Below are 24,879 nucleotides of genomic sequence, written 5' to 3' on the forward strand. Positions count from 1 at the left end.
AAGCATTCTGCAAAACAGAGTACCCATTCATAAATCATATATTTGCCCCTCCTGAACCTGTCCCTGCTACAGATCCTCTGCAACTGGTGCTGAGTAGGATTTGAGAGCAGCTGGTCTCTGTGTCCACCAGCGGGTGCCCTGCAGCTGCAGAGTGGTGCCTGTAAACAGGGCTGGTGTCCACTGCACATCATTAAGCCCAGCAGAAGTGTTTGTCAGAAGCATATCTCTCAGCTGCTTCAGGACCCAGGGAGATTTTTTTCCCCACCAAGACTGCCAGATTTAGATCAACCATTCTTTTTCCCAAAGCTGTTGAAGTCTGAGAAGTCTTCAAAGCCTTGGTAACGTTATCCAAAACAGCTCTTGTGATAGCTATCCAAAATCTCCCACAAAAACTCTGCTTAAAGCAACTTTGGATTTTATTTTGTTTTAGTTTTGGGGGGCAGGGGTGGGGAGGAATTAGCTTTCTGAAACTTGGGAAGGTGGAAGAGTTTAGAACACTTACATGTAATCTCCATGGGTTTCTGTTTCTGCTCTACACAAGCTATGTGGAGGGGGGGAAGTGCTTCAGGCAATTTTAGGAGGAAAAGTCATGGTAAGATGTCATCCTTTCTGGCTTTAAGGATTTGAACCTTCCCATCGCCTGAAGATAAGAAGGTTTCCAGTAATGCTAACAGGAGGGACAGATATGTGCTAGGAGTGGTAGTTCCCATGTCACCAGCCTGCAAATGGTGCTTATTCTCCATCCCCCTCTTGCCCTGCTGTCCCAAACTCAGGCATTCTCATCTCCCACAAGCCTGCTCTCTGCTTTTGTGCTCACCACCCCATCCCCAAACCCACCCATCCACCGCTTTTGCAGCCCCTGCATTGCTCTTCACTCTCATCCTTCAGATAGTTCACTATAAGGGCCACCCTAGAGGAAACAAATTGAGAACTTTTATGCTTATTAAAATCGTCATCCACTAAGCCCATAGCTTTCTACTCATGTTACCCAAACTCTCTTCCCAATCCATGGGCAGAGCCCTTTCCCCTCCGTAACCCTACAATAAAACCAGACTGGTTCTGGTCACACTGCTTTGTTAGCATCCTCTCAGGGATGTGCTACTCAACCCAGTGCAGACACTCACACTGACACACTGAGCACCATGGTAAAGGTACCAGGCTGGACACTTCTTCAGCACAGCAGTGACCCATGAAGGCAGCAATGGGACCATGCTCCTGAGCTGATGATTTAAGTAGCCAGGTCAGAGCGGTTGAACCTGCCTAAGGAAGGGGGTTGGAACTAGATGATCTTTAAGGTCCCTTCCAACCCAAACCATTCTGTGATTCCATGAAATGGTGCTGGAGAGGCAGCAGTACAACAGCGAGCAGTACTGGTTCTGATATATGATGGCCTTGGCTAGATCCAGTCATCACCTCTCTCAACCTGCCTCATTCTCTAACAAGCAGTCATAGGCCCAGGCCTCTTCATCCAAGCCCCCAGATTTCGTCAGCCAATATCCCTTCTTCCTGGCCAACACTATACAGAAATGACTGAAAAGTTGTAAATCCCCTGTAAGTAGCATCTCCAATAAGATCCATTCTCTGAAGAGAAGAGCCCAATACCCACTTAGTGAGAAGGATATGTGATGACCCTTGAGATCTGGAAGTCCAGACAGACACATCAAGGAAAATATTTGGTGCAGAGAAGCACAGTACCCTCTGCTCTATAAGAACCTGCACAGTAAAGGGAAATGTTCTCATTTTCCTTTTCGCATCTCTCAGAGAACAAAGGATGAACTAATTTTGTCTAAAAAAAAGAAAACATGTCATAACTGATGCTGGATTTGACCCAAAACAATCAAATCAGACATACTAGGGACAGCAGTAGCAGGCAGCAGTAGACAAGTGGAGGAAAAGAGGGTTTGTGGAACCACCCAAGAGCATCAGGTCTGCCTCTCCCGATTTGTTTTTTTTCTTGCCTGCACCACCCAGTACATCTTGGAGGCTGGCTCTTCAAATACTTGCACTTTGCTGCCTTCCCAGGACAGTCCCTGGTATTGGCAGATGTGGAACCACCCTGTAACTCTTATTATTGATCAAGAAGCAGGAAAAGAAAAAAATAATGTTATTGTAGGTCAGATATCCATATCTGTGGCTTGAGAGTCAAAACAGGAGCAGCTGACAGTCTGCCCTTTGCCTCCTGCTCATCTATGAACCGAACTGTCCCTGGACTCCAGCCACAGCAGTGGAACTGAGCTGGTTTCACTCTGGTCACTGGCCAGAGAAGAAACCACCACTTCTTTTTTCCCAATAATGTCTCCCAGTTGAATGTAAGCATCATGGCAGGGGGAGACAGCTGAACTACTGATCAGACTTTGAAGTCACAGTTCGCTTTGTACCTCCTGCCTCTTACTCCCAAAGAGATTTTGAGCTCCTAAAACAGTTCACAGAGACACATGCAAGAGATGACTATGTGCCATAAGTGATTCAGGCTGCTTTTAAGGACATCTCCATGAAGATTCCTAGGTTTGTAGGTTTATTAATTGAAGGCTGCTTTTTAGGAGGTTTCCTTGAAGATTCCTAGGTTTGTAGGTTTATTAACTGAAGTGCATAAAGACATTCCCCAATCTAGTTTACCATGTTACAAAATACTGCAATAGACTATATGCTGAAGAGGCTTATCTGATACTTTTCTTCACTTGAGCAGAAAATGACACTAGTATCAGGTTAAGTTTTCAACTTCATATAATACACCGGGTTGTGCTACACAGCACCAGCAGGTCATCCAAAATTGGCAAACAGCATCCTGCCTATCAAGAGCAATAATGCACTGCAGGAAGAGCAACAGACTGGACAGGGACCAGATCTGTCTCTAGACATTGATACTTTGATTTTGGTACAAGCAGAGGAGGTTATTCTTTGGCAGCATGTCTCCTGCACAATATACAGTGAAATTTCTCTAGCTTTTCCAGGTAAGATGCTGGAAAGAACATGGTTATTGCATCTACAAGGCCTCCTTCGTAGGGCTGACTGTAATATCTCTTCCCCAGGAATCTGTACATGCTGGGCATCACACACACAGGGCATATCCATCCAGCTAGTCTCATGGTGAACTAATGCTCAGATGCACAAATGTACTTCACCTTGACAGAGTCTACATGGAGCTGATGGTGTCATCTGGACGTTGGAAGAAATTAAGTTTGTTAAAAGAAACTGTCAACCTCAAGATGCAGATGTTGAAGGCTTAAGCCAGTAAGAGAAGTCAAGACTGGACACTTAAAAATGGGCAAGAAATCCTAAAACGGCAAGCAATACCACTGCATGTCCTTGTAGTAAGCAGTCATGGTCTGGGTCTGCAGCACTTCTACACTTTCAGGGAAGGGGAGATGGAAGAATTTTATCTGCTGCTACTCAGGATTTCCTAATATATTTAAACATCACTCATTTTTCAACCTCTGACACTCATGGCTTACAGAATGGTAAGTTCCATGTTACAGCACAGTATGTTAAGCTTTTGCTTTTAGAAAACTTGAATTGGGAAAGCCCTTCTAATGCACCACCAAAGGGCATGGTTTGGAGGTATCTCCCTTGCAGCCCACTTCTGCTCTAGAAGCAGGAGGTGGTCTGCTGAGGTTAACAATATAACAGTTGTACCCCTGCAAGCACAGAAAGTCAGACCTGCAAAACAAGTGAATCTGTAACACAAGAGCCAAGAATTCAAATCCAGCAGTTCTCAGAGGGGCTTGGTCTGCTCTTCCTGGTGCACAGCTTATTTACAGCATGTTTTTAATGGCAAACTAGATTTCCTAAATCTTGGGAAAGTCTTGGTCCTTGTGACTAGGAAGCTAACTGGAGACATCCTCCTCCTTCCAAAACTTACAGACTTGTTTAATGTCTCTCACCGAGTAACCCACCAAAAAAATTGACATGAGCAACATCAGAGAGGATCACAGAGTCAGAATCCTACACAGTTCGTACAGACTACCGACAAAAAGAGTTTGGAATCTCTATATTTAAAAGACAAAAGCTCATCTGCAAAGGAGCTGCTTGCCTTTACACCAATGCCTGCCATGTCACATCATCATAATGCCTTAGTACCAGCCCTCTTTTTCAGTCTCCCCCTCCTCCTGTTACTGGCCTAACCCCTTCTTGCCCAAGGTGAGCTGTTAGCTTACTGGGCAGAAACCAGCTTCTATTTCAGCTATTGACAGATACACAAGTTTACCACTGATGCAAACACACTCTAACCACTTACAGCCAGTGAAGAGAGCCAGAGTTGGCTCCAGTATGACAGCCTTAGTCTTCAAAATTGCATATTCCTGAGTTATGGAGTCCAGGATTAGAGAAGCAGCAGAGATTAGGACAATAAAATGTAGCTTGCCCAAGCAGTAACCAGAATATTCCATCTTCTGATCTGTAATTTGCCTTGTTTGAGATGTTAGGATATGCCTTTGCCTCTTTATAATCTCAGATGGTTCTCCCCCTCCCCCTTAAATTAAAGCTGAAATCACCATGCAATTGCTGAATCTTTACTTGCATTCTGGCAACAGTGAACTTTTTAATGCGTTGCCTTGTTATCACTTGCTTTAGAGTTTAACTAGTGCAAGTCCAGCAAATGAGGCAGGACCAGGTTATTCACAGGAGACACTGTTACCTGTCACTATGCATGTGAATTTAGCATCAGAGTCCTCGGATACAGAACGGGATTTGATAGTGGTTTCAAATAGTGGCTGGGTTTCCTCCGTCAGCTGAGAAATGATTGCGCAGAAGGTGCTCCTGGAAGATTTAAGAAGCATTTCTTAGACATCAAAGTACTAGAAAAATCACAGGGTCCAGTTTCTAACTCATCTAAGAAGCCTATGTTCTTATTATGAATGCCTTCCTTCCCTCTCATCATCCCTACAGCAGGTTGTTCACAAATCCAGTTCAGCATCAGGGTAATTGACCTTTATTTCTCCCCTAAGATGACTGTTAATTTAAAGTGTCTTCACTCATGGATATCAGGATAATGAATGTCAAGAACCATATGTCTCTATTGCACCTGAACATTTCCTGAATCAGGCAGCAAGCCCAAAGCAGAACCCTAACAAAGTCAGCTTCACATTCCAAGTGAATGTGTGAACTACCAGTGTTTCAAGTGTTACTCTGTTCACTGGGACTTTATTTATATGTGAAGACTTCCTATGTAATTTCAGGCCAAGTGTCAGCTGAACATGTCTCCTGAACACAACGGCCCTCTTTGAAAATTTTGAACTAAGAAAAGTTGCCTGCTTCAGGGGCAGCTCAGTGAAGGAGACCTTGATCCTGGCTTGCAGCTTTCTGAGCCCAAGAATTGTACATGAAGCTGACATCCATACCCTCTTTAACCTCGCTCAGCTCCAGGTAGGCACTCACACTACATACTCCATGAGTTCAGGCACTGACCTTGAAGTTCAGGCTCGGTCACCCAAATAGCCATAACTATCCAAACAGTGCAATCTATGAAGCTCAGAAAAGGAACTCATATTCTCCAGTCATTTAAGCACTATTCATTTTTTGCAATAAATCACCGTACAGCACTGCCAACCCCGTTGGAGCATCACCAAGAGAGGCCCCAGAAGATCTGGGCTTTCTTAAAGGAAAATGGGAAAATTCCAAGCTGAGTCTTCATTTGGATAGTGCTCTGGGGCTCTTGGAAGGGAAGAGCTTCTTTCATTTTCTCCTCTGGAATTAAAACACTACATGTTTACATGAGGAGAGAAGACCCCAAGTTCTCAAGGGCAAGGATCTTAGGAGAAACAGGAAATGCTGCAAGAGAACTAGTAGCTGGCAGCTCTAATTATAGCATTTTCAGCACTGAAAGACATTCCTTAAACAAGTGATCAGCTTCTAGAGACATGCAAGAGATAGAACAAACCCCCAAATCATTCCTGACAGAGCTCCACCACAAGCATGTGCTCACAGCACATGGTGACAGGTCCATAAGGAAGACCGCATCCTCACAAGCAGCCCCTGGCTTGCAGGCAGAATGCTGGTGCTGATGCTACTCATGCTCTACCTGCTGAGGAAGCAGACTTGTTCAGGAAGAAAAAAAACCCACCATGTTTAGCATGAGCCCTGCACGGTCAGGTGCACTGACAAGCTCTGCAGCAGGGACTGAAGGTGCCACAGCCACAGCAACTGCCTGTTTCATCCATCCAAAAACTTACCTGGAGGCTGCAGTCCTATCATTTTCACTCTGGCTTCCTGATAGAATAGGTTTGTAAGAGACACAGGTAGATGAATCCCTCAGTAACAAACAGCTGGGACACAGCAGGAATCTTGCCAAACTCCCAGGCACTTTGTGCTGGGCAAGGGTACAGGGCAGGGACAGCTGGGGTTGCAAACTTGACTCATCTACTGAACAAGGGTCATAAGCACTGTCTATATGCAAACACATGTGGGATGGGGTAAAAAACAGATTCCACAGCTCAGACTCTTCTGTGGAAATCAATGGTCCTGAGGAGACTGGGGCAAGCAACTCTTCACACAGCTACAAGGCCAGGAGAGGGCTGCTTAAGCCAACAGGTGTTCAAACCAAAGAAACTTTTCCATGCTCCAACCCCAGGAGAAAAAAACTCCCATTTCCAAAGAGCAAGGCAAACAATCCAGTATCAAGGCAGTTACTGGTGGGGTTTACTGGTCTGGCCCCTTCAATACAGATCCCCAGCCCTAGGCCAGTAAATGCCTTTTAGATCCACATAAAGGAACTTTCCAAGCATCAATTTCATACACCAGCAGGAGAGCAACCGGATCAGCATCTCAAAAAAAGTGATGCGCACACACACATAGTGATACTCGTGACCAAGTTCAATCCCAGTACCATGCCATCGGTATCAGCAGGCAGTGCCAGGAATAAGTCTGGTCCCTTCAGTGCAAATCCCACAGTCAGGTGAAACACAGCAAAGGCTACTGAATGTTTTAGGAGAGCAGCATCACAAGAAGCTGGGGGCTCCACAGGCAGAGCAGATGAATAAGAGGAGATTTGCCCAATGTACACTTGGCAGGAAGCCCTGGAAGGCCTATTTAATATTTCAAAGAAACCCTCGTATTAGTCACAGGGGGGAGAGGGTAGAGGGGGTTTGGAAACTGCAGCACTGTGGGGCTCTCAGCTGACTCCCTCCAGCTGCAGTGGGACTTGTCCAATTCAAATTGCTTTCTAAACCAGTAATTCAGAGCATTCAAGAAATCTGATACAAAGCAGCAGCCTCTCTTCCTCCAGGCCTTCCTGAAGCTGCATCTTTGTTGCAGAAAAGCCCTGGAGCCTTTGTCCTGTGGAAGAGGACATTGGTAATTCAGTAGCCTTTTCACATTAAAGAGGGATTTCCATACAAAAGCAGTCTGCTGGAAAAGGAGATTTAAGAAGTGTATTCCTTTCCAGCATTATTTTATTTTCCTTACTCTTTGGTTAACAGTCAAACAGCTACAGGGGTGTTCTGGAGAGGCTTTTCCCTCCACAGTCATTCCTCTACCTGCTTCTGCAGCAAGTCAATAATAGCAACTGATTTCCAAATGTGTTATTTTGCCAGAAGCAAAGTACAGCTGTATAAGTGCATTTCAGGGCAGAGTCTAAATGAATGAGGATCTTCAAAACAAGGCACAGGATGGCAGGGGGAGAAGAAAAATGCTTCTTTTAAAGTATTGGGGCAGGCTCATCTAATTTTAAATGTCTCTGGATGGAAATCTCTCTTTAATATCAAGAAGTAGCTGAGCATCCATCCTTTGGCTAAGAAAAAGAAGTATTTCTTGCACCTTAACACAGGAATTGCAATTAACATTCACTTTGCTGTCTGCAGTTCAAGCAAGTACTAGGGATCCAATCATGCAGAATAAGGCTGTTAGATCACTTCAAGGCTCTCTACTAATTAGTTGGTACCAAAGCATTATAGATTAATCAAGTGCAGCCAGATTCAGTGTTGGTCAGAGCAGTTTGATGCAACAGAGTTTTACCTTCCTAAACTGGAGGGAGAGAATCTGCTGCTTGATAAGCTAAGCAAAAAACAGCATAAAAAACATTAGAAGGAGAAGCATGGAAAAGAGCTGAAATAAACAAACCGTTACAGAGATGATTAATGATGAGTTGTTTTGCACAGGTCAGAGTTCCTATTAAAAGAAGGCACAACTGCCTCACTCAGGCTGACTGCCAGGATGAGCAAGCCACATTATCAACTGAAATCAAAGGCTGTAAAAATGAAATAGTCGTTAACTGCAGAGAATAAGTGTAAGACATTTATACAAGTAGGTTTCCAAGAAGCAGCACCTGAGCCTTCCATGCACCATCCACAGCGCTGTGCTCAAAGCAGCAACTCCACCCCAGGAGATGTTGGATTAAGTGGCAGGCAGGAGTACAGACCATTGCAAGCCCACTTCTCTGCTGGCAAAGCAGGTGGCCTGAGCTGGTCACCCTCTGCGTTTCCAAGGACAGCTCTTTGGAGAAGCTGAAAACTCTCCGGTCACTATACAGCGCTTCCCAGCTTGCCACGCAAATCACTAAGGTCTGGCAAAAAATTAAAATAAAAGAAGTAGACTTCACAAGAATCTACAGGTTTTGCTATCTTTGCAGGAACATACTAACATGTTATAACATTAACCAACTCATGGGAGGGGGGGAGTGGAATCAAACACCCAAGTCCTACACAAGGGACACCCAGATGAGCTACTTACCAGTGGCCACCAGCTCTCCCAAAGAAGTGTCTTCAAGGACTCATGTCCTAGCCAAAAGGCCACATTGCCATTGTGTGGCAGCAGCCCTCTACAGGCTGTAAGAAATAACCTCTTGGCACTGACTCACAGCAGTCAGAGGCAGTTCCTCGGACCCTCAGGTCAATCACAGGACAATCAAAAGCCTAAAACTAACTAGGTACCAGGTAGTCATCATCACGTAAGCTCAGTGATTTAATCACACTGAGATATATGTTAGTTATGCCTATGCAACAATCTCCCCATTATAGCCTCAGAAGCGACTGCAGTACAGACATCCGCTTTGGAATGTAAGAAGTCATACTCCTATATTGGTACATGCAGACAGATCAAACCTTCTGAGCCTTGCAGCCTTGTGCACTAAAGACCACCACTGAACAACCAAACTTCAGTGCTTCATGATAAAGTTACAGAAGACAGCATGAAGAACCAACAAAGGTGCACCTCTTCAGGTCTCCTACCCAGACGATCACATCTGGGTTCTGTGCCTGTCTCAATAACATGGAAGTAAGCAGGACTTCAAGTCTTACCCTAATAATTACCACAGAGGGTCTCTTGAAAGTGCTCCTGTCAGCCATATGGCACTTCCACCTGCAGAGGCAGAACCTGAATGGGATTAGTAAGTAAAAAAGCAGTTCAGCTTGAAGGTCTGACACTTTACACAAATAATTGAGAAAAAAACCCCAGCATTCTGAAGAGCTCACTGACTCCTTTCCTTCAGATCAGGAGAGCAAAGATCGAAGAAGTTTTAGACAGTGCTCAGAAATATGGGTGGCACTTGCCCTTTTGGCAGTGGCTTCACCCTCTCCACTCCCAACCGCATGATCTTGATCCCTCTCCCTTGCCAAATGCTGTTCACACTGTCAGAGGATGAACAGATCAGGTGTTATCCAGCTAGAAAATTCAAACACTAACTATAACAGGCTGAGGATCAGCCACCTGATATGTCTTGCATGAGCTGGGCTGACCCATGGGAGAAATCAGACAGAGGACCTCTGTCTTTCCAGCTGAACCCCACTACCTGGGGCATCCTTTTGAGCCCCATGTCCTCTCTAACAGTGCAAGGCATGCCTTTGCATTACCTTACTGACCAGTGCATCACCTTGTCCTCATCACACTTAGACACCATAACAGATTAGAGAGCTCAAACTGTACATCAAGTTTTTCTCAGCCTGCTCTGACCTCTAAGGGTCATCCCCACAACCCTTCCAGGCAGAGCCATCAGAGCTGATCTTGGGCCAGCAGCACCCATGTACTGGGTCCCTGTGCTCTGGGCTGCCCCAGGCAGGTCTGTCTAGCGGGAAAGATAATATGTGCTTCCATTACATGAACCACCACTTTTCAACAGTAAATGAATCCATCAACATTTTGCATACCAGTGCAAGAGAAAAATGTCCTTCTAGCCTCCAGAAATACTAAGGTTTGGGAATTGCCTGAGGAGCCAGCAGGGAAGATCCTAAAATGCTGCTGGAGAATGCTAGTGTAGGCAGAAGTGGTTTTAATCTTACTTTCTTGCATAAGACAAATGGGAAGATGTTTTGGTTTGGATATAAAGAAAATCACTCAAATAGCGAGAGTCAGAATGAAGGGTGCCTGTGCCATGAACCCTTTGTGCTCATAAATGTACTCAAACAGGGAGCTTCATCAATACTTCTTTTTAATCCCCAGTGTTGAGCACACAACCTGGGCTTTATTCACTGCACATCCTGAAACATGGTCTGAGGGTCTCTTCAGGATCCTTGATATTATCAAAAGAAAAAGGTAAACGCCACACATTAACTAAAGTTTAACCTCAATATGCTAAGGAATCAAGTAAAATTTGCTTTCCAGTCTAGAGATTTAAGCACAGAGAGAGCAAGATCAAATTCTGAATGCCAGAACTGTCTGCAGGCAGCTGGTGTTTCCCTTCATTTTAATGACATTCACATCATACCCGCACAGAGCTGCAGCAGCATAACTACATCAGACTCCAAACCAAACCCACAAGATTGGAAACATGGGGCTTCCATGCAAGGCACGACAGACGCACCAGCATGACTAGTCTGATACGCTGGGATTGGGCTGTTAGTGTCCTCAGCTCCCCAGAGACTTGTTAGTGCACACAATACAGGACTCAGCTCATGAGATGCAGCATCAGCAGTGGATGTGTCTCTCCTGAGCAAGCTTCAGGACATTCTAGCTCCTTTATCCTGAGGAACACATCTAAAGTGGGTAAATCAAAGTCTAAAGGTACTGGTTTCTCTTTACTGGAGCTCAGACAGATATGCATGTCCAGCATCAGTGGAAGGAAAGCCTCTTCTGGCACCTTGCATTTATGAATTGAAGCACAGCTACCCCTGAAAGTACAGGTTTAGTTATTAACCACTGTAGTACTGTACCACAGAATTATACCCCTCTACTGTGTACCTTCTACCAGCCTCAGTTCTTTAAATATTATCAGATACTTTCAAACTGTTTGGGAATTTTATCATCCTCTTACAGGTTTTAGCTCTTCGATGACTCATAATTTTGCTCGAAGTGTAGACAGTCTTCCCCATTTTTCATGCACATAGAATCGTAGAACAGTTAGGGCTGGACATGCCAAATTTCAGTCTTGCTGCGCTGGCAGGAGTCTGAGCCATCAACACCACCCACTTTTTTTCATCACTAAAAGTACTTCTCAGGTTGATGGCCTAGGCTGGTACATCACCTCACTGGCACTGAAAAGTTAACTGCTTGAAAAACATAGATTTTAAACCTGGCAGCTTTTCTAACCTTCTTATGCAATCACTGCTTGAAATTCTCCTCTTTCTGTATTTCTTCTCCCTGAGATACAGAAATCTTTCTTCTTCCAGCTCATGTTCTCATATGGAAGTTGACAAGAGCTCAGCAGACTCTGAAATAGGCTTCACAGTGGTTCCACCCTCACACATACAAGCACAGAGACTTGTACTTGCAGCTTGAGCTGCAACAGTCATTAATATATTTCAGTGTTCTTCCACAGCACAAAAACTGAGCCACACACATTGTCCAGTGCAGCAAGTACACAGCAAAACGTGTCACAACAGCAAAGCTGAGACATATGAGCTCTGTGTTGATAGAATCAGCAATGCACAAGAGCTCCTCAGAAAAACCCAATGAGAACTGGCAGCCCTTCCATCCTGGGAGCGGGACAGAGGGATGGCCCTGGCAATTCCCTACAGATTCTCCCTCTTGCTGGCATTCTCACCAGTGACATTATTGGGCATGTTTTACACATGCAGATTTCCAAGTATAAGATTTCATATGAACTTCTCTGCCTCCAAGGTTGATACTACTTGAGACAAACACAAAGCACTCCAAATGTCTTCTCCAATGTCAATAGCAAACCGTTTTCAACATTTAAAAGCCAACAAGAAGCTTTCATGTATGGTTATGCTTCTTTCCTGCCCTGTGTCCCACTTCTTATCAAGTGCTTCATGCACACACAGTACAAGTGTGTTTGTGTTTCATATACCATGACAGCAATTATCAGCAATCCTTTGATAAAGCAGCTGTGAGTGCTATGGAGCTGTACAAGACACACTGTTATTTTACAGACTGGAAAACGGATGTATTGAGTCTTTGCTTGGCAAGGTCATGGAATGCACTGATGTCGGAGCTGGAGAAATATGGCAGTTTTCCTGCAGGTTATTTACTTTGAGCAGAGATAAACACAGACTTGCATGTAACAATTTAGAGCTAGATGGCATTAACAGAGAAAGTGGAAAACAACAAATTAAGCTACATGTTTCTGTATCAGCATCTGAAACACTGAAGATGGCCCAGACCTGTGTATTTTAATTCTGAATTATTGCTGTCTTTATGGTCCAAATTAAACTGGTAACTAGTTGAAAGACATCAAGGAATGAGAAAGGATAAAAGAAAGCAAAGCAAATACTAGGCAATGAGATGCCCAGGAAAGCGGACATCTTCCTGGTAACGCATTGTGCGTAGATTTTTGTAGCTGTGGGCTAGAAAAGCAGCAAGGTAAAAATACAGTTGTTCAGAACAGTTCTGCCTTCCTCTTCTTGTACCAGGTGATGCTGCAAAGTGTGAGACTTCATTCAGCTTCATTCACCCAAGATCTTTCTCCTCTTGCTGAAACAGAGTGAGGATAGAGGAGGTCTTCGTTCCATCTCCTGGAAATGGCCTCTGCTGTGGAACAAAAGGTGCCCAGTTCAGAGGAGATCATGCTCTCCTGTCCATGCAATCAGATGGGATTCCAGGCCTGGGAAATGTCTCCATTTACAAAGTTTCCAGAGAAGAACAAAGTTTACACATGTGATATATTCTATATTTTAACACTGGCCCTGAAGACCACTGTTTGTCCAGCTCCACATCTTCATCTTCCAGCCTAGGCTATCAGCTCTTCAGCCTACAGCCAGTTCTGCTTGACCTTCTAGAAGGTAAGGACAGGAGGCTTTTTAATGGGGGCCAAAATGTGAAGTTTAGGATTATTATTCAATTAACACAACTGCTGAGGAGCCCCACTCAAACCAAGCATTACTGCGCAGATAATCACACTGAGAGGAAAGTGATGCCTCCAACCTAGATATCCTACAGACCGCAGATGAATTTACTGATGCTTTTACTTTTGCCTTTGCAGTGGGTACTGGATGTTCCCTCCTTTCAGAGTTTGGGACGCTTCCATCCGACACAATAAATGGACTGAATTTCCCCAGATGCAACAGCATCAAAAGGCTTCTTGTTAGGGATTTAGAACCCTTGTTGCCAAAATAGCCAACCGAAAGTCTGGGAGTTAGCATCCAAGGGAACATTACTGAGGGGATCTGCTAAAGGCCACCTGATCAGGAATCTGTGGGTGAAGCTCTCTATAGACAGATAGGAACAGCTTCACGTTTGCAGGTCCTTGTCCTCATGGTGGACTTCAACCACTCCAGTATTTGTTGGAGGGATGGTATGGCCTGGCACAAGCAATCCAGGAGGTTCTTTGATTCCGTGGAAGAGAGCTTCCTCTTGCAAGTAACAGAGGAGTTGACAAGGAGAGGTGCCATGCTTGACCTCATGCTCAGGTGGAAGAGGGGATAGGAGGGCTGGGAAGAATACAGGGACATTGTCTGGGAAGCTAGGGATCAGGTCAAGAAAGCTAAGGCCCAGTTAGAACTGAGTCTGTCCAGGGATGTCAGAGACAACAGGAAAGGCTTCTATAGGTATGTTGCCAGAAAAAGACAGACTAGGGATAATGTGGGCCCTCTACAGAAGGAAACGGGAGAACTGGCTACCCTGGAGTTTGGAGAAGGCTGAGGTTCTTAATGACTACTTTTCCTCATTCTTCACTGGCAAGTATCCTGACCACACCACCTAAGTCTTGGAATCCAGATGCAGGGACTGGGAGAATGAAGACCTTAGGCCCTCTGCAGGAGCGGATCAGGTTTGAGATCATCTTAGGCACCTGAATGTGCACAAATCCATGGAACTCCATCTGTAGGTCCTGAAGTTCTTTACTGTGAGGGTGGTGAGGAACTGGCACAGGCTGCCCAAAGAAGTGGTAAATACTCCATCCCTTGTAGTGCTAAAGGCCAGGCTGGATAGAGTCTTGGGTGATATGGCCTAGTGTGAGGCATCCCTGCCCATGGCAGTGTCACTGAAAGTCAGGAGAATAAAATTCCTTAATCCTAATGTAGCATCAAGAAGCAGGCACTTCTTTATTGCAGTGCTGGTACTGAGTGGAATTTCCACAAATCAAGTACACCCCATGCCGATTTTGTTGTTACATTTATACACAAAAATGACAAGGTAGAACACTCCCAGTTACAGTGATTTGCATACAATTATACTATTCTCTTCTGCTACTACACTTGCACGGGGGAAGGGTCTTCACTTGGGCAAGGGTCTTCCCAATCTGTGGGTGTGCTTTTTAGTATTATAATGAGGGCAGTTTACTTCAGGTCATTTTAGAAGTAAGTTTTGTTGCCAAGTTGGCTGGCTAGATTTCTACCTTGCTAGGTTGTCAAATAACTCATCCTATACACAATAGACCTGGGTGCTCTGGTTATGGTCTAGTGAGTAAGGACTAAGGCTAACATGTTACAGAAACAAGGACTTCAAGCAACACAGCATCAGATTTCAAGTAACACCACAACCCATGCTAACATAAAGGCTAACTTCTTATGGTTATGGTCTAGCAAGTAAGGACTAAGGCTAACATGTTACAGAAACAAGGACTTCAAGAAACATAGCATCAGATTTCAAGTAACACAGTAACCCATGCTAACATAAAGGCTAACTTCTTAAATCAAGATGTTCTGTAAATAACTGTTTCACAAACAAACACAAAATACAGAAAGATTCAGTAAAACTTAAGATAATCTGCAACAGCAGGAGATTGGAACTGGATGACCTTAAGGTCCTTTCCAACTCAAATCATTCTATGACACTATAAATAGCAAGGTCCCATAGTAAGTTACAGATGCCCAACTGCTGAAGAGGGAACCCCTCTGAGCTAAGAAAGCTATGCTCCTTCCATGCTCTTCAGGAAATAAGCACTCTTGAGTTTTCAGCCCACTTTATTATAGTAAGATATCTTTCACCTTCATTTGATATTATGTGCAAACCAAGAGGTACAAGATTGAGGATATTTTCTAGCCAGAAAAGCCAGGTGGCACAGCACTCTCCTGAGCTCAACTGCTTCCACAACCAGAGACAGCATCCAAGAAAAGATCAGAGGCAATGCCACTATACTCTATAAATATCTGCATACGATGAAGCTATGACAGTAGGAAGATATTTAAGTAAGGAGGCAATGCTGTAACAAGACCAAGGAGCAGACATCAGCATTAGAAAAGAGGGACAGATTGCTTCCAACAGAGGAGTTTGCCTAGGACTCAGATGACGTTTTTACATAAAATCGTGTCTCTCTGCACAAGTCATATTTCAGACTCACTAGTTCGTAAATTAAGGACACCTGAAGGCATGGCTTGAAGTTGTAGCCCATGAATACAGCCAAGGCAGACCCTGGAGAGGGCTGACAGCTTCTCCTTTCACTTTGTGAAGTAATTACAGTCAAATGCTTTGAGACATAAGAATTTAAAACAAAGAAACCTACCCCAAAATAAAAAAGCCCCCTCAACTGCCAGAGCAGAATACACGTCACCATGACTATAAGCTGCTCCTCACATTGTCTGTTATCTAGCATGTTGAAAGACCAGCAAAGGAAAGGCAGTGATCTCTTGCCACTGAACTATCTGCTCACAGAGAAGATTCTTCCTAAAGACTAGTTCCCAAGGGTACAAAAAGTAAATATACTGAATATTCCATGTAATAAATGGATTATCTCTCTATAGCTATTCTCAACACCTGTATTCTTTCGCCCCTGGAGCACCACCTCTGACAAATTCTTTAAGTTAAAAACCAGAAAGACCATGTTCTGTTTTCCAAATTAGTATCCTTTAATTTACACAACATCCCTTTCCTCCTATAGGATTAGGGAGACCAAGTAAAATCATCCAGTCTACTCTCTATGTGGTTCATGAATGCAGGCACATAGATGAAACATATTCATGAGCCACATCAGAAGCAGCAATTGCTAACCTTAGTTTCTTCTCATAAAGATATTACCATGCCTCTAAGGACCCCCATCATGACACTGTACTTGCCACTGCTTTAAGAATCAGCAAAGAGAGCAGGCAAATATTTTGCTTAAACACACTCTACAGATACATACAATGACAACAACAGAGAAGACTGAAAAACAACCCCACACTGGGTTTGGATCAGAATATCCATTTTTGCTTTCTAACCACCATAGCAGCCTCCCACCACAATTCTGTGTCTACATCACTTGTCCCATATTTTTGTTAGCTCCAAACCCACCAAATTCAAATACTGTTCTATGTTAGAGAATGGCTGAATGTTATCTGCTCTTAGGCATGTCACTCATCTTGCTTTTCAAGTTCTCCAAGGCAAGTTCTCCAGATGCTCCTGGATTTAGTTAAATTCAAAATTGCTTTCTGAAAATCTTCTTGCTACATCATTCCACTTGCTTGCTTTCCAGAATTGTTATGATACATTATTTCATTACAGGACAAAAAGCCTCATTTCATTCAAGCCATTGCCCTGCATTATAGACAACAGCACAGTTTCTATGCATTCTTGCTCAAGTCTTTTAGGTGCTCTCAAGGCTGTGGAGGGAACAAGACTTCTAAATTCCTCCTCCCTAATTCATTAGAGAAACTGGAAGGTGTTGTGACCACAGGGACAGGTCAGTTTTGCTACTCAGTGAATATTTACTCTGTGATTCTTACAACAGAAGTGGCAGCCACTGAAGTTAACAGGCAAAATGAAATTAACTTGCTATGGACTTTGATGAATGAGTATAGAAATGGGCTGAAAAAAGGACTGGACAGTGTTTGGAAATGGAATGCACTGTTGATCTAAGTGTTGTAGCACAGTGTCCCTTTACCTGCAAAAGCATCTGGGTCTCATGAAGCATCCACCCACAGCACTAGCCTGACAAGTTCAAGGTGCTCAGGACCCAGAGCTCTGCAGATACAGGCTGGATTTACTGTGCCTAAACCACAGTATCAATCCAGTCAGAAGTGCTACATCCCTCCGTGCCTTTCTCAGTGGCCTTAAGGAAATCCGCTTTGGGGATTTAGGGAAAAGAAAGCTAGGGGAGACCTTGTAATAGTCTTCCAATAGTTAGGTATTAGTTGGCCTACAAGAAATTTGGAGAGGGACTTTTGACAAGGGCCTGTAGGGACAGGACAAAGGGGAATGGCTTTAACCTGCCAGAAGGAAGATTGAGATTATACATTAGGCAAAAATTCTTCCCTGTGAAGGTGGTGAGGATTAGGGTTAAGGTCAGGGTGCCCAGAGAAGCTGTGGCTGCCCCATCACTGGCAGTGTTCAAGGCCAGGTTGGACACAGGGGCTTGGAGCAAGCTGCTCTAGTGGAAGGGATCCCTGGCAGGAGTTGGAACTGGGTGAGCATTAAGGTCCCTTTCAATCCAAACCACTCTGTGATAAGTCAGTGGGGAAGACCAGAAGTATTGCCTGAAGGACTGATGAACCTCCAGGATTAAACTGATTAAAGCTGCACTTAGAACATACTTGGGGGGGAGGGGGGACAGGGAGCGGTTGGGAAGTTCAAGCTACAGGTAACCAAAACACCTCAACATCTTATTTACTAAAGACTCTCTCTACTTGTAATCTGCAAAATGAAGCCATCAAACTTGATTACAGATTTCTTTTGGTATGGTCTAAGGTCACAGCCTGGTTGTGGATGCTGTACAGGCATTTGTTGGTACTGAAGATGCCATGGTATGCAGATAGACTGCAATTAGATCGCATGCTACAATACAATCGTAAGGGAACTGAATTAAAACAATTTAACTTTGGCATTACCCCAGTTTTAACATCTGACTTTCAGATAGCACCTTTTAATCTCTTTTGGTCCTGTATTTATTTTTACGAATCTCTGATTCTTTGAGGCATCAATGCTTGACGCACTGGAAATGGATTATTCATAAACTGTTGAAAGGAAATAGGCACACTTGTTTCAAGAGCTTACAGACTGAAGAGCATTCCTAGTGAATTCAAAGTAATTTATTTTGAATGACTAGCACAATCACTGACACCTTTGCCTTTGCTGGCTCGTTGCCTTGCATTTTTGTATTTGCTAACCTCAGTCTCAGTTGACAACATGTTTATCATACCTTCTCCTGTGCAAACAAAGCCTTATTCCCACCACAGACCCTGTGCCTAAGGCCATTTCTGACCTAGGAATTCTGTTCTCATCATTGCTTGGCTTGTATCTACATTGTAGAAATACCTTTCTGACAATAAGATAAGGCACACACTCTGTGGGCCCCTTGCTCGGCGTCTGGTGTCTTTAACACACAGGGCTTCAGTACAGTAGAGGCAGGAAGGTCAATGCAGAACCCTGTACCCAAGTTTAACCTGGGAGGCGCAAACTTGTGTCCATCGTAATTTCACGGCAAGGCGATGGCCTCAGTGTACCTGCCCCAGCTGCACCCTCACAGAAACTCGGCCTCTCCTGGGAACAGAAGAGGTGGCCACAGCAAATTCTTTCGGACAGTTCGAGCCCTCACTTGGTTTTTCCACCCTGGAGGAGACCTCCGGGCCGGGGAAGGCTGTGACAACCGTTCCGCCTCCAGCTCAGCCGGCGTCTCGGCCTGCTCGGGGCCGGGTATTGCCTTACATGCTGGGCCGCTGCCAGCCTGCTCTCCTCCTGCCTCGCTCCAGCCAATTCGTCCCCGCACACCGCTCCCCAGTCTTCAACCTGCCTTTGACATGTCTCCCGTGGGCCCGTACCCGGGCCTGGCGGCAGCATGCACCCACGACGGCGGTCGGGCCAGGGGAAACTCTCCGCGCCCCAGTCCCTTGCCCCCGCCCCGGCCCCCTCACCTGTTCTGGGGCCGGATGCCCAGCAGGTAGCTGCGCCGGTCGGGGCGGGAAGCCCAGGCCGCGCTCTCGGCCTCCTCCGCGCCCTCTATGGTGTCCGCTACCCGTCCGTGGAGGCCGCCGAGAGCGCGGCGGGGAGAGCCCATGGCAGCGACAGGACCGCGACCGCCCCGACCCCGCCACTGCCCACCCCTGTCCCCGTCCACTGCTGGCATTTATAGCCTCACCGCACATGCCGCTGTCACTCGGGGGCGGTGGCGACTGACGCGGCGCCTGCGGCCCGGCCTCCAGGAGCCGGGGGCCGCCTGCCCGGCCCGGCCGGGGCCTGACTACTGCCTGGCTGCCCGGCCCCCTCCTCCTCCATCCATAGCTGCCAGCTCGAGCTCGTCTCTTCAGGAGAAACGGTATTAGTATTGTATTTATAATAATATAATATATTATTTATAATAACACTCCCACCCCCCGCAGCTTGGGGATTTCTTGCACCTCGAAGACATCTCTGGACCAGCTAAAAATGCCCAATTTCTTGAAGCAGCAGACTCCCACCCTGGGCAGCAGCACCACTCCGTGCAATCACAGCAGTCACGCCTTGTGTTGGCCTCTGGAGCATCTCACGCTTTGGTGGCTGGGGTTTTATCCTGCGCTGCCTGGGAGGACTGTGATGTAATTTTTTAGTCTCCATGAAAAGGACAGCACAAAAGATGGCGATAAAAGGGGGGTACATGTCACAAACTGTTACCAGCAGTGATTCAACACCAAGTGAAAACAAAATGCATAATAAAATGGGAGTGTTTTCTTGTTCCACTTTTGTCTTACCTGTCAGGCTGTTGCATTGTGTGCCATGGGCACATCGCTGGTGGCACAGCACTTCTACAGCGCAGGATTGACGGATGGTGCAGATCAGCTGTCTGCTCACACTGCAATTGAGGAGTGTGCAGCCATGCAATTTAGTAGAGCAGTGCTTGCAGACACCACTGCATCCAAAGCCAGGACCCACAACTGGATTTTATTTTCATATAAACTTTCTTTGATCCCGTTAGACCTGTCAGAGTCAGTGTATACTGGGCCAACAATTTGGGGTTTGTATTTACAGTAGTACAATATCATCCTAAGCACACTAAATCTGGATTTCTCCAGTTGGTTGATAGAGGCCTGGTCAGACTTGTAGTTCTTCCATTTAAGACCCAGTGAAATGCTTTTCTCAGCTCAGATCTCAGATCTCAGTCTTGCATTTGAGCAGTGTTTTGGAAGGAGCCATCCCAGGTGTAGGTACTGGAGTTTATTTGCTTTTTTGTAGGCAGGTTATTACAGTATCAGGCATATAAATATCTGGATTTGTGATACCAGAGAAGGACACTTCTTAGAAATGCAAAGGAGGTGGACCTCGTAAGATGTTTGGTTGTGGTCCTACAGATTAGGGGGAAAGAAGGTGGTCCCAGAGAGCTGCCTGAAGGTCTCACTTTCACCAGGCAGTAAAATACCAGATGAAATTCCATAAAATGAATGTAACATGATCCGTAGAGGAAACAACAATACTCGTTTTCAATAGGCAGCCGTGGCCTCTGCATGGACTACTGCCACTCAGGTATAATCCATCTCAAGCAGAATACAGTAGACTTGAAAAAAAAACCCAACAAAACAAACGCGAAACTCACAGAAGGGCAGCAATGGTGAACAGAGGTACAGACTGGCTGCTGCAGGAAGAATAACTACATAGGCTGCGATTCTTCAGCCTGGAACAGCTGAGATGCATATGACTGAGTTGTGAGGGACAAGGATTACAAGAATACAGACACTGAGTGAAATTAGGAGGAGGTAAAATCAGTAAAAGGGATATACTTCCTCCCTCATCTTGGCATTAAGCTGCTTCCACACACTGCTGTGGCTGCTCAGTGCTAATAGGGGTTAAGAAACCCCATAGAATAAATCTGTGGAAGAAAAAGCTCTTGAGGTTTACTCAGGACAAAGATATTGCCTTTGATTCAAGAGGTCTCCAAGCTACAGAAGAATACTCACTGTGTGCATGCCCTGATCTCACACCCTTTGCTGTACCCTGGCTGCCCCTAAGTGTGGAAGGCAGAATGCTAGGTTGGGAAGAGGGCTAAATGCAGACTTCCTTGTTTTCTTCAACTACTTCACAGGAGGGTGTGGACCAGACAGAGCCAGCCACTTCCCAGAGGTGATAGGGCAACAAATACAAGTGGCAAGGAAGAAAGTTCTGAATAGATGTTAGGAAAATAAATTGCCCTATGAGGGGGGTAAGAGACCCCTCTAAGGGTCCCAGAGAGATCAGTGATCTCCATCCTGGGAAACGATCAGCTGTGGATGGGACAAGGTCCCAAGCAACTGATCGACAGCCTGCTTGGAGTGGAACGCCGTACCAGAGACCTCCAGAGGTCCCTTCCCACCCCAGTCACATAATGGTTCTTTGCCTCACCCCAGAAGTGAAGAGAAACCTGGATGTTAAGTCCAGGTTTAGCTTGGCTGTGGTGAGATGAAGCCTGCCGTGGTGGTTGATCTGAACCCCACATGCACAGTGGATGCATTTGTTTTCTGCCCTCTTCAGGCTCTGAATGGTTCTTGTGCCTGTCACCTGCCACCCTGCTGAGACATCAGCTTCCTCCTGCAGCATCTCTTTTCCTGTCATTTGTTCACAGAGAGTGACAGTTCCCTCTGCTCTCATCTCCATTTGGAAATGTGCTCTCTCACCATTTAATTTTTGAAGCCTAAGCCAGAGTCAGCCACCAGGCTTCAATCCTTGTTAGCAAAGCTTTCATCCTCTGCCTGCAAATCCAGCACTGGCTCACAGCGAGAGCGGCAGATGTTTTCTCACTCCTTTCAAACAATGTATCCTTCCCTTTCCACCCTGCATGCATTCACATAAGTTCCTCCCTTTCTAATATCACAGGCTCATTCCTGCTCTCCAGCATGATGTCAGCAAGTTCTCCCCCCCCCCCCCCATTCCTCACCAAACATTCAAGCAGACTGTGCCAGTGAAGGGCTCTTACAGAGGACGAGCATGACATCTTTTGTCTGGATATTTGATGGAGGATGCTCTTTTCAGAGCCTAGAGAAGCAGTCTATAGGGAAAAACAGCAACCTGCAGCTATTTGAAGAGATGTTGCATCAACCAGAAGTGTCATCTTTAACTCCAGGAAGGTGCCAGGGTTAATTTCATGATCATTTTTATTAGCTACCAGCACTGCATTTATAATAATTCTGCACAATAGGCATGACAGGGAGCTACTGGCACATACTCAGCCAGAACCTTCATTTGCAATAAATTTATTTTAAACCTGCAAGGGTGTATTTCCAAATACCTGACTGAACCCTGTAGAAACTAAGAAAATGAGGATCTGTGTAATCTCAGAGACAGCTGGGGAGATAAGCACAAAGAAAGGCCCTGCAAATCTATGCTAAGCATCACCTTCCCTGTATTCAGGAAAGGAAAAGACCAGTCTCTGTAGGAGCAGGGGTTGCTCCGGATTGTGTCAGATGTAGCATATTTTCCTACCTTTGCAGGAGCACAGTGTGACCATCCCATGCTGCACAGAGGAAAAGATGTGGAGGAGAAAGGATGTAGAGGGAGAAAATCCTTCCTCCATCTACCAGTTGGCTTTTTGCTCTTTATTTAATCCCTTTTAAGAGGAAAGCAGCAGGTAGAGGTTCATCCCTCAGCCTTGCTTAGCCACTCTGATCCTGTGGCATGGCTCAGCTCTGCCCTGGGTTCCCTATGGAATCCTGTGGAGTAGATCCATGACTGCTCTCAGCAACGACTGTGTTTCCCCATCTCCCATCAGCCATCCCAGAGCTGCCTGCACCTTTCCACACTGCCACTGAAGGCATTTGGGAGAGGCACCCCTGATGGCCTTGCTTTTCCTTCATCATCCCCCATCACAGCCACTGCTGGAGACTCAGCGGGGGGGGGAGGGTGGGGGGGGTGGGGGGGGAATATCAGCAGGGGAGCAAGATTGTCTCTCACAGCTTCTACTCCAGATAGTCTGTGGTCCCTTTTGTGCTGAAGTCCTGGTCCCATCACTCCTGGCACCATGGGGACCTGCTGCCCAGGACCATTGGCTTGTGGAGAAGCCAGCCTGGTGGGAATTTGCCTGCCCTGGGGCTGGAAACCCATCAGTGGGGCACCCCAAGTCCTGAACCCAGACCTGCTTCATCCCAGTTGGCTTTGTGTCACACTCCCTCCCCAGTCACTTTGAAGTTCTTTGGGAATGACAAGCAGTCACTCCCTGGTTAATCACCTGTCCTCTCTATTTCTAGCTCCTTTCTATTGGGTCATAGAATCACAGAACGCTTTGGATTGAAGGGAACTTAAAGCTCCTCCAGCTCCAACTCCTGCACAGGCAGGGACACCTTCCACTGGAGCAGCTGCTCCAAGCCCCTGTGTCCAACCTAGCCTCGAACACTACCAGGGATGGGGCAGCCACAGCTTCTCTGGGCACCCTGGGCCAGCACCTCAGCACCCTCACAGGGAAGAGCTTCTGCCTAAGAGCTCATCTCAGTCTCCCCTGTTCTGGCAGGTTAAAGCCATTTCCCTTGGCCTGTCCCTACAGGCCTTCGTCTAAAGATCCTCTCCAGGTTTCCTGTGTGACCACTTTAGGTACTGGCCCTCCCATCTCTTCAAAAGAGTTTTAGTTTAATGAGTCTGACCTTACTTGCCCTAACTTTGGAAATGAAAGTCACAGTTGCAGCACTAGCAAGCCCTGGTGCTCACCACCGTGTCGTTTCCCCTGCGGGACCAGGGCATCCCCGGGCACCCCTGTTTTGCCCCGTCCCAGAGGGGCTTGTGAAACCTCCGGACGGTCTGGCCCACAGCCACCTCCCCTGGGCCCCTCGTGATGCCCGGCCCAGCTGACGGGGATTTCTCAGAAGCAACCCCGCAGGGTTTCCATCTGCCTGTCGGGGCAGAGCTGAGGCTCCACCATGAGCTCTGGGACTGCAGCTCCCGAGGAGAGAGGTGAGGACACCCGCAGGAAGTGGGTGAGAAGAGCGACGTGGGGAAGGAATGAGGACACCCGTGGGAATGGGGAGAAGGTCCCCAGTGGAGAGGGGGCGAGGATCCCTGTGGGGAAGTTTGAGGACACCCGGGCCGGGGAAGGTACGGGCGGGCGGCCGCGGTGCCGAGCGGGCCGTGCCTCCTGCAGCGTCCCGGGACAGAGGCGGCCAGGGCATGGCCGGCCCGTGCTAGCGGGCAGCCCCGGCATCCTCCAGCGCCGCTCCGCCCGGTTCCGCTGTGGGAGCGAGGCGGGCCCGGCAGCGCGGAAGCGAAGGCGCCTTCCCTGGGCGCGGGTGAGTGTGGGGCTGTAGCCCCGCCCCGCGCGGGGTGCTCGGTGGGGCGGAGCCCGCAGCCTGTCCCGCATGGGGGCCGCCGTGCCCGACCGCTGCCGGGTCCGGTGAGCGGCTCTGCCGCCGGGCCCGAGCCGTCCCCCTAGCTCTGGGCGCTGCCGTCCCGCCCGCCGCAGGTACCGCCGCTGCCGCTTCCCCGGGAGAGGAGTCGCTGAGGAGCCGCCGGTGTAGCGATGCAGGAAGGTGAGCGGCTGCTGGGGAGCCAGCGGCCAGCGCGGCCTGAGCATTGACTCTTTTTGCCCTGCAGGGCGAAAAGTGCTGCCCCCCTTGCTTTTGGGACTAGAAGGTGACCCAAGAGCCCAGTGGCAGCCCCAGGTCACGGAAGGCCGAGCATCCCTTGTTTTCCAAATGTCCTGTCGTCCTGGGGTGGGTGCTGGGACCCCTCTTGCAGCCCATGAAGCCTGGCCAGTGGTGGGAGGAAGTCCCTGATGAATGC

General features: G+C 46.8%; 2 protein-coding genes across 7 annotated transcripts in view; one reads left to right on the plus strand and one right to left on the minus strand.

The window, feature by feature from the left end:
- ALPK3 (alpha kinase 3) overlaps window positions 1–19,228 on the minus strand; it is a 36,085-nt gene extending 16,857 nt beyond the window's left edge. The window contains exons 1-3 of the mRNA XM_034066154.1: window positions 19,086–19,228; window positions 7,948–7,986; window positions 4,634–4,755 (exon numbers count right to left, since the gene is read on the minus strand). Of these exons, the coding sequence (XP_033922045.1) occupies window positions 4,634–4,755; window positions 7,948–7,986; window positions 19,086–19,228 (304 nt within the window). The remainder of the gene's footprint in view (window positions 1–4,633; window positions 4,756–7,947; window positions 7,987–19,085) is intronic.
- Window positions 19,229–24,457: 5,229 nt separating this feature from the next.
- Window positions 24,458–24,879, plus strand: part of LOC101879906 (mucosa-associated lymphoid tissue lymphoma translocation protein 1-like) — a 28,119-nt gene continuing 27,697 nt past the window's right edge. For all 6 annotated transcript variants that reach the window (XM_034066441.1, XM_034066442.1, XM_034066443.1 and 3 more), the window contains exon 1: window positions 24,458–24,626. In XM_034066441.1, coding sequence (XP_033922332.1) covers window positions 24,617–24,626 — 10 coding nt within the window. In that variant the 5' untranslated portion in view covers window positions 24,458–24,616. The remainder of the gene's footprint in view (window positions 24,627–24,879) is intronic.

This window comes from Melopsittacus undulatus, chromosome 9, assembly GCF_012275295.1.
Source record: "Melopsittacus undulatus isolate bMelUnd1 chromosome 9, bMelUnd1.mat.Z, whole genome shotgun sequence".
Taxonomy (NCBI): Eukaryota; Metazoa; Chordata; class Aves; order Psittaciformes; family Psittaculidae; genus Melopsittacus; species Melopsittacus undulatus.